The 10,191-nt window shown below is 47.3% G+C and overlaps 1 protein-coding gene across 1 annotated transcript in view; it reads left to right on the forward strand.

Annotated features, from left to right (window-relative positions):
* Window positions 1-414: 414 nt before the first annotated feature.
* ly75 (lymphocyte antigen 75) overlaps window positions 415-10,191 on the forward strand; it is a 26,959-nt gene continuing 17,182 nt past the window's right edge. The window contains exons 1-9 of the mRNA XM_084475764.1: window positions 415-697; window positions 1,903-2,298; window positions 4,273-4,446; window positions 5,000-5,161; window positions 6,219-6,338; window positions 7,221-7,361; window positions 8,587-8,814; window positions 9,649-9,809; window positions 10,128-10,191. The exon at window positions 10,128-10,191 is cut by the window's right edge and continues 44 nt beyond it. Coding sequence (XP_084331890.1) covers window positions 604-697; window positions 1,903-2,298; window positions 4,273-4,446; window positions 5,000-5,161; window positions 6,219-6,338; window positions 7,221-7,361; window positions 8,587-8,814; window positions 9,649-9,809; window positions 10,128-10,191 — 1,540 coding nt within the window. The 5' untranslated portion in view covers window positions 415-603. The remainder of the gene's footprint in view (window positions 698-1,902; window positions 2,299-4,272; window positions 4,447-4,999; window positions 5,162-6,218; window positions 6,339-7,220; window positions 7,362-8,586; window positions 8,815-9,648; window positions 9,810-10,127) is intronic.

Below are 10,191 nucleotides of genomic sequence, written 5' to 3' on the forward strand. Positions count from 1 at the left end.
TTGACTTGTATCTATATGTTTTCTATGCTAGAAAAATAATGCAGTCAGATTGCATAATACAAAAATAATACAAAATCTCACAAACCACAATACACTGATCTTGAGCACTTCAAACATCAAATAGCATATAATTAATCATTGTGCTCATATACAGCGACAGACGTGGAGGCAAGAGGTCAGAGAAAGCTCTTCGCAATGAGAAGGGCAGCTGCATTCATAATTGATGAGTTTTTTGTTTCAAACGGGCCGTTTATATATAGAAAAGGAGAGCGATCGACGCGACTCCAGAGCACTCCCCAGCGCCGAGCGGCTTGTGTTGTTTATTGGTTTTAGCGCACGGAAACAGCCGAGCGGGCGGTGTTTGTTCGGCCATAAGGGAGGAGTATCCGGGTTCTGGGAGGAATATCGGATTTGCCAAACGCAGTAACCCAACAGCGGAGAGTTGAGATCGCATCTGACAGTAGGCAGCGAACCAGTTTTAGCTCTTTTTACTCCCGGAGCTATGAACACAGAACACCAACCGAGGAGCATTCCCACTTAGAGCCGGCCAGGGAAGTGGATTCTGCATGCATGGGAAAGTCCCGGGTCCACTTTATTTAGACCATGTCGGAGATGTGGAAAGTAGTAGTTTCTCTTTGTTTCTTTTTTCTGTGGGACAACAGAGCGATTCGTTTCGGGACGTGCGCTCAGACGCTTGGTAAGTTGCGCCCAATTGTTATTTTACGCGCTCGGAACATTTATTTTAATTGGTGCCAATTTGTTGTTTTGTTAATAATTAGGTTTCGAGTTGAACTTTGGTGATTATATCGGACCTTACACGTCAGAAACGAAAGCGATACAAAGCGCTGTGTTGTTTTCTGGATGGGACACTGATGCGTATGATAAAACTCCTTCATGGGGTTTGATAGTAGGAGTAGTTTATTGTAAATAAACTAAGTTGTCCGCTTTGTTGTTGACACTCATTCGGCGTTGTGGCGCACACCGCGATTGACTTGACCCCCGCCCCGGTGACAGGAGAAATAAACTGCACACTCATGGCTATATCGGGAAGATGTGATGTCCAGTTTACACACACCCCCTTCAACACACGCACACACACACAAGCATCAGGCTTAATGAACCTGACTCATGCTCGTAGGGTGCACTCGAATAACTTCAATTGTTTGTTTTTATTAAATAAAATGCACAGCAGGCTGTAAGTCAGGGTCATTCTGGACAGTGGAATAATTTCGACAAAGGCAAGCGTGAACTACGTAATGAATAAAACATGGACACCACGTCATGTGTTACGGTTCACCGTGTGTGTGTGTGTGTGTGTGTGTGTGTGTGTGTGTGTGTGTGTGTGTGTGTGTGTGTGTGTGTGTGTGTGTGTGTGTGTGTGTGTGTGTGTGTGTGTGTGTGTGTGTGTGTGTGTCCGTCCCTATCCCAGAGTGTATATTGTCTTTAGCTGAGCCTGTCAGATATAGTCCAATAAAAGCAGTGACGTACAAGTGGCTCACACTCTGTACTGTAAATCAGAGATGTGTGTTTTGCTGCCACTTCTCCAAACTTTATGAACCGCTTGGTCTGCTGCGTCGCTCCACACACACACACACACACACACACACACACACACACACACACACACACACACACACACACACACACACACACACACACACACACACACCCATACCCATCCCCCCGCTCGGACACACACACACACACACACACACACACACATATATCCCCCATGCTCGGACACACACACACACACACACACACACACACACACACACACACACACACACACACACCCATCCCCCCCGCTCAGACACACACACACACACACCACATCATATATACACACACAGACGTTGATTGGATATGACACTTGACCTCACTCTGTCTCTCCTTACAAAGACGCGGACGCCTTCACGATCCGCCACGCGTCGACGGGTCAGTGCCTGGTTGCCCAGGGTCCCGCCGGGGTCGGCCTGGGGCCGTGCTCCTCCAAGCCCTCCTCCCCCTCCTCCTCCCCCCAGGTCTGGAAGTGGGGGTCGGGCCACCGGCTCTTCCACGTGCCCACGGCGCACTGCCTGGGGCTGAACGTGGGCTCCAAGGACCTGGGCCTGTTCCCCTGCAGCTCCACGGGGCTGGAGGGCGCGCTGCAGTGGCACTGCCTGGAGGGGGCGCTGGTCACCGCCTACGAGATGGGCCTGGCCGTCAGCGGGAGCAAGGTGGTGGCCAAGCACGACGCCAGCGACGCCTGGACCGCCGACGAGGGCCCGGAGGCCGTGTGCCAGCGGGCGTACCGCGGTGAGTACACTCCCGCCGTGAGACCTCCGGGGGCGCGGGGGGGGGGGGGGGGGGGGGTGGGGGGCGGGGCGCTGTGAGGCAGAGGAGGTGGAGACGGGAGTCGTCAGACGGGGAAGAGACGGATTCACCGTGCGGGTCCGTAGCCGACGTCACTGGTTCTCAACCCGAGAGTCGAGACCCAGTGGGGGCCGCGCAACTCCTTGCCGGGGTCGGTAGATCATTTCCGAGAATGTGAATGTCAATATATGTTGACATTCACATTGATAGATTAGACGATTGATTGATTAATTCATTGATTGATGTGATTTTAATTTTGCTATTCTTGAAAATAATCATCAAGAAACATAATAGCCAAAATAATGCCTGTTGCAATCATGGATCAAAATGCACCAATGGTTACCCGAGTAGGGCTACGTCCAAAGGGCTAGGGCTGACTGAGTAGGGCTACGTCCAAAGGGCTAGGGCTAACTGAGTAGGGCTACGTCTAAAGGGCTAGGGCTAACTGAGTAGGGCTACGTCCAAAGGGCTAGGGCTAACTGAGTAGGGCTACGTCTAAAGGGCTAGGGCTAACTGAGTAGGGCTACGTCCAAAGGGCTAGGGCTTAGTAAAGGGGCTAGTAAAAGAAAAAACAATTAATTAACTCCCATCCATTTAGTTAGTTAGTTAGCTCCAGTACATATTTAAAAGGTTGTGAACCCCAGGTCTACAAACTCTTGCAAAATGTGTACAAGAGTGCACCTGTTGTTGTCTTAAGGTGCATGGCTTCAAGTGTGGGCTTCCGTTGTCATGAAGAGCTAATTTCCTTTGTTCAAAGATATTTAACTTGAAGCAATAGTGACACAAGAAATGGTTTTGTGTCGTTGCATATCTGCCTTGTTGCAGTTTTACCATTTTCAGTTAATTCACCCACAACACGGTTCCTCAGCTAGCTTGGGGGAAACCACAACTGTCTATGTAGAGATGGCTATCACGCTATCTTCAGTCTGCGCCGTGCGATGTGACTCACTGCTCACACACACAGCTTTTGCTTTCGTTTGTTGTTAAGCATGGCATCAGGGGTTGTTAGGTGTTTTTAGTGGGGAAAAATATATGCTGTGTATAGAAATAAATTTGACATTTTTGGTATCAGAAGCCCGGTCATTCTGATGATTGTCTGCAATGTGACGCGGGTGACGTGACCAAAATGGCCTTGATAAAGCACATATAAATCCTTTGGACAAAGATGCGATTGTAATACAATTTAAACAAAGGAGGTTTATCAGGTATTTTGAGAGGCGTCTCTGTTTTGAAAAGGATTCCAGTCTGATGTGTTTAATCACAGTTTAGTTAAAGGACACAATTCAGAAACTTTTTGCTGTTTTGTGTCTAACCCTCAAGGACAAGGTTAGATTAAATCAAGGTTGTCTGGATTGCCTTAGCTCGTGGACTCAATATTCATTATTATATTCATTGAATCACATTATTATAATGTTGCTTTACTGTGAAAATATCTCGTCACAACCATTCATCAGAAAATGTTTATGTGCAATTTCGGCTCTTTATTCCTCACATCCTCCTGAACAGAGACAGATAAGGCCTAACAGAGCTAAAATGGTCCTTAATGAAGTTATCTGATAATTCAGCTTCCTGCAGGATGCATTGGAAGACGTCATTTCGTCGTCTTCTATGACTGTGGGATATATGGTCGCTGTCTAATCAACCAATTAGTCAAGTTTGTATAAATAATTTACTCTAAATAGGGGAACGACGCAAAGGAAATCAACCAAAAGATAATGAAAGCTTCTTATAATGAAAGAAAAGCTTTGTCTTTTCTCTTTCCTCTTTCTCTCTCTCTGAAATTAGAATGTAGGCTTCATCTAAGAACTGTTGACGTTGCCAAAGCACAATAAAAGTTAATACATATTAAACCGTCAAAATGAAATACAATATAAAATCTAATCATTCTCTCTTCCTCTCTCTCTTCCACTCTCCCAGTCGTCCATACTAGTGAAGGTAACTCGGCCGGCGCCCCGTGTGACTTCCCCTTCCTGGCCAATGGGAGCTGGCACCATGGCTGTCTGACCGAGGCCCACTCCGCTGAGTCCTCCTGGTGCTCCACCACCTCCGACTACGACCAGGACCGCAAGTTCGGCCGCTGCCTCCTACCTGGCACGTGGCGGTGTTTCTTCATGCCCTTTGTTGTGTCCCCATGTTGAGCATTCTTTTTTTTGCTCAGGGCCGTAACCATAGAGACGACCATTTAGGTTCAGGGGGTTAATTGTAGCCATTTTGGAACCATAGGGCCGATCCACAGATTGTCTAGCCTGGTTCAAGGGTTTAGTCAGCATTATTTAGCAAAATAATGCTGACTAAACACTGGAAGGTGTTTAGTCCTACACCAGAACCTATCTCACCAGAGATCAAATTAAAGCGTTCAAAAGCTTGGAGGCATATTTATATATTTTTTGTGTACAACCAGTAACTCTCCAGGTTCCGCCAGGGTGCTTTCAAGTGCTTTCATGTGGGTGTGTGGTGTGTGTGTGTGAGAGTCATATGGGCACGCTTGCGAGAGAGCTTTGCAAAACAGGATGCTCTCGACTGCAACAATCACGACGCAAATAAATTAATCGGAACCAAGCATAACGGTGTAGAGAAACGAACATACAGTATCTCTATTTTCATACCCTATTTTCTCTCTTCCCCTCTCCCTCCCCCCCTACAGAGCAAGGTTGCGGGACGCTCTTCACGGAGGGAGCCGACGGGGTCTGCTACCAGTTTGTATCCAGCGTGGCGGTGAGCTGGCCCGAGGCCTTGGACTCATGCCGCAGCCAGGGAGCTGAGCTGCTGAGTCTGGGGGGCCCGGAAGAGCTCTCCTCCCCCACCTGTAAGCCTCCCCCCCCCCCCCCCCCCCCCTAACCACCACTGTGTTGCTGCCTCCGTCTGCCTGTCTCTGTCTCCCTCTCCGTCTGTCTGTCTCCCTCTCTGTCTGTCTGTCTCGGTCTGTCTCTCTCTGTCTCCCTCTATCTGTGTGTGTCTGTCTGTCTGTCTGTCTCTCTCTGTCTCCCTCTCTGTCTCCCACTCCGTCTGTCTGTCTCCCTCTCTGTCTGTCTCTCTGTCTCCCTTTCTGTCTGTCTTTCTCTGTCTCCCTCTATCTCTGTCTCTCTCTGTCTCTCTCTCTGTCTCCCTCTATCTCTGTCTCTCTGTCTCTCAATTCAATTCAATTTGTTTCTATTTGTCTCTCTTCCTTTCTCTTTCTGCCTCTCTCTTTATGTCTCACACCCACTCCTGCTCTCCCTGTCTCTGTCTCCCTTTGCCATCTTGTGATCTTTTGTTACGTTGTGCTTTCTGTTTCTCTCTCCCTCCTCCCCCTCCTCCTCCCCCGCCCTCATAGCTCTCTTCTTGTTTCCGGGATGTTATTAGTTTATGTATACAGCTCTCTGCAGGCTCTACGTGTGCCCCAGTTTGAGCTACTTCTCATCAAACAGACCCAAACACGGGAGGGGGAGTTGTTTACAAGAAGCAAACGCATAACTTAGAGAAGTTCCCCCTAGTTTAGTGCAGATAGTTCCATCATCAAACAAGGTTATCGTAATCCTCATGAATATTAACTGTGCTGTGAAACTACAAAATGCTTAGTGGTTGCACGGGAAAAACAAGAGAGGGTTGAAGGATTAGGGCAGAACATGGAGGAACATTAATAAATAACATGAATAAAATATGAGAAAATCACCACTAGAAATCACCATAGCATCAGCAATTATGTTTACCTCTCATTAGTGTCTCTTACTGTGTACCCCTCTCTTTACCTCTCGACTTACGTGTGTGTGTGTGTGTGTGTGTGTGTGTGTGTGTGTGTGTGTGTGTGTGTGTGTGTGTGTGTGTGTGTGTGTGTGTGTGTGTGTGTGTGTGTGTGTGTGTGTGTGTGTGTGTGGTCGGTCTAGTCGCAGATGGCCTGTCGGTGATGCCAGATAAGATGTGGATGGGCCTCCACCAGCTGGACACCAGCCAGGGGTGGCAGTGGTCCGATGGCCGCCCCATGGCCTTCCTAAGCTGGGGAGAAGGTAGACGACGCCCCCCCCCCCCCTCCTCCTGGGTCTCTGGGTCTCTCTTGACCCCCATAATGGGTTTAGTAGTTAGTTAGTAATTTCCTTCCGTTTCTATTTGTCCATCAAATGATGACACACATTTTTGAGAACAACCAGGGTGATTCAGAGTGTTGTACAGCTTGTGTAAACGAACAAGGCATTAAATGAGACAGAAGACATGCAAAAGCTGGTCGATGTCTTGTGCGACACTATAGAGGATGTGTGGTTGGTGGTTTGGCTGTTCTTCACAACACATCCGTCCTTCCTTCTCCTTTCGTTTCCATTGTCAGTTAGAAAACCTTTGCACAACTCGGCCAGATGTCACCTTTGCAGATGGGTTACCGTCGCAATGTTGATTTGAACAATGTGCGTATTCCACCCGCGTCTCGTCGTGTCTGAAGCGATGTTTTCAGCGGTGGCTCTGCTTCTCTAAACTGTGTCCCTCGGTCGGACAATGAGCTCAGTGTGCAGCGACCAGCCCATCTGACTGGCCTGTGGAAACATCGCAACACTTGAAGCGCTTGTGTTGTCAATAATCCATTAATAGCCCTGAATGGATGGCTTCTCTCGTGTGTGTGTGTGTGCGCGCGTTTGTGTGTGTGGGTTTGACCTCACATGACCAGTGTCAGATCAAAGTTTTTCTGAGATAACACGCACAATGGGACAACAGCAGATTAATATTACTATTATTATCAGTAGTGTTATCTGTGTTAGTCGATGAAGGTGGTCTTTCAGTTTCACTGAAAGGCCGCTTACCTGTGTGTGTGTGTGTGTGTGTGTGTGTGTGTGTGTGTGTGTGTGTGTGTGTGTGTGTGTGTGTGTGTGTGTGTGTGTGTGTGTGTGTGTGTGTGTGTGTAGGGATGCCGTCGGCGTCCCTCCTGGTGGAGTCGGACTGCGGTCTCCTGACCTCCTTGAAGGACTTCCAGTCAGAGTCCTGCTCCGAGCGCCTGCCCTATGTCTGCCGGAAGACGGCCAACGCCTCCACCCCCAACACCAGCGGTACGTTAACCCCGCCTCTTTCTCCACCCCTAACACCAGCGGTACGTTAACGACCCCTCTCTCTCCCCCTCGCTCCACCCAAATAACATAACATAACATAGCATAAGTACATAAACGCTCCTCCACCGTAACGTTAACACCCCTCCGCCCACGACACCACCCTTCCATTAACACCCCTCCGCCCACGACACCAGCAGAAGGATCAAACAGACTCCTCCCTCCCCTCCCTCCCTCCCTCCCCCCCCCTCCCCTCCCCACCCTCCCCTCTCAACACACAGGGAACCCACCGGTCTTTTCCATGGAACTGCTGTCGCTAATTACTTGTGTTAATTGTTAGTAATTGAATGATCACACCAGGGTGCGTGAGCAGGCTCCAGAGGGTACATGGAAAGACTGGAAGAGATAATTGTATTGTTTGGGTTTAGCTTTGTTAAATATTAGTTCCTAGGCCACTACAATATGAATAATGATGTTGAATGATCATAGTATAACATTCGTTTTTAGGCTACTTCAATATGAATAATGATGTTAACTGATAATAGTGTAATATTACTTCCTAAGGCACTACAATATTAATGATAGTACACTCAACCTTTGCTAAAATGCTGTCCTTAAATGACTGCCTTATTCCTGAGATTGCGTGATAGTGAGAATCCAATTATTTCACGTTGTTTTGCCTAAAAAAACAATGTGCATATTTATTTTGCTTTAATTAGTGTTTGCAGAAACCACCACATTAACACAGTGCAATTATATTAAAGACATACAAAACAACTAGATTAACTACAGCAGATTATATCCTCTGATTAGTTATGTTTATAGTTTGAGGACACCTCAAATAATATCAGGCCTTGGGGCCCAAGCTGGCATCGAAGTGTGATATCACGAAGGTAAAGTGTAGTATAATATTAGTTCAAAGGCCACTACAATATTAATCGTGATGCAGCATGATGACTATACTATTTGTTCCTAGGCCACTACAATATTAATCATTAAAGGATACTAAATGATAATAGTATAATATTAGTTAATGTCCCTACAATATTAATCGTGATGCTGCATGATAACGGTAATATCATATAACTGTAATGTATCATTTTAGTTCCTGAAAGTTTCATGAACAATATTGCCAATGCAAAAATATATCTAAATATATTTTCTTTTTTCTTCGTAAAATAAAAACCTAACTATCTCTTTCTGTTTCTCTACCTCCCTCCCCCTGCAGCGTCTCTGGACTACCAGGTCACGGTGTGTCCGGGGGGCTGGGTGGCCTGGAGCGGCTGGTGCTACCGGCTGGAGAAGGAACAGCCCCTGGGCTTCGCCGACGCCCAGACCCGCTGCTCAGGCCCCGAGGCTGGGGGAGGAGGCGGGACCGAGGCTGGGGGCGGAGGCACGCTGGCCAGCCTCCACTCGCTGGACGCCAAGGAGCTGATCAGCACTCACTTCCACGCAGGTACACCGGGTTGTGAGTAGAGAACAGGGCTTTCACCTCGTGTGGTACGCCTCCGTAAACGCCAGTGGGTGTGGCTTAACGACGGTGAGCGTGGCTTAACTTTGTAGTCGTTACAGTTGTCAACCTGTCCAATGCTGGACCTGCAGCGCACATTAATGAAAGTGAAGTCAATGTAACGTGTTTGTTGAAAGACGGTTATGTTACCTTCATATTGTGCTTTATATGGTCAATAAAACGTGATATCTATCATTTTGGTTGCTAATATTTAACCAGCTAGTGAGTGACTAGTGATGACTTCCAGTACACTTGTACTAGTCCTGAGTTGTATGACTAAGCCACCAACTGGTATGGCCTCAAACTACTCCTGGGTTGTCATGGGAACAGGGTAAAATAGACAATTTGGGAGGATTCGCTACCAACGCTTCCCTACTTTAGTTGACAGCTAAGTGGTCACCAGTCATGATGTTATGAAATGCAGCATTATGAAACGGAGCATTCGAGAATAATGTATTTAGAAATTACATCCAGTAAGGTTATTGTTGTGAAATATTTTTCACAACGATGTGGAACATATCAGTACATTATTTAACATTTGAACAACACAATGCCATATTTATGTTTTATATTTATTACAATTTATATTGTGTCATTTATTAATTTGAGTTAGTCTTCCATTTTAAAAGTCTTTGTAACTGACAAATGCATCATGGTTGTGTGTTAGGTGGATGTGTGTAGGACTCCTCATGGTAACTGTGTGTGTGTGTGTGTGTGTGTGTGTGTGTGTGTGTGTGTGTGTGTGTGTGTGTGTGTGTGTGTGTGTGTGGTGGTGGTCAGAGGGCCTCCCGCTGGACGTGTGGATCGGTCTCATCGGTACGGGCACCAAGACCACCGTGTTCAAGTGGGCGGACCAGTCCCCCGTCAGCTTCACCTACTGGGGGCCCGACCAGCCCACGCAGCCCTCCCAAGACCCCAGCTGCGTCTTCTACTCCGGAGAGGTGTGTGTGTGTGTGTGTGTGTGTGTGTGTGTGTGTGTGTCCGTCTCTCTGCCTTTGAACATGGGTTGGTTTGCTCATGATATTGATAGATTGGTCAGTTACTGTACAGTTATGTGTGTGTATTTTGTATGCATACTCATATCCTGCACTCATGAGTACAGTACTATTCCTAGTGGTATTAATCAATGCCAATGTTACAGTCGGTTGTCACAATCAAAATGCCTTTTATTGCCAAGTATGTATTGAGAAAGACTTAAGACTTGAGTAACGTTGAGTTGATGATGATGATGATGATAATCTGTCTATGTGTGTGGCCAGTCGTACGGCTGGCGCGTGGGGAACTGCAGCGACCGACTGCCCTACCTGTGCCAGAAGAAGGGGG

Source organism: Micromesistius poutassou (assembly GCF_964030765.1).
Source record: "Micromesistius poutassou genome assembly, chromosome: 12".
Lineage (NCBI taxonomy): Eukaryota > Metazoa > Chordata > Actinopteri > Gadiformes > Gadidae > Micromesistius > Micromesistius poutassou.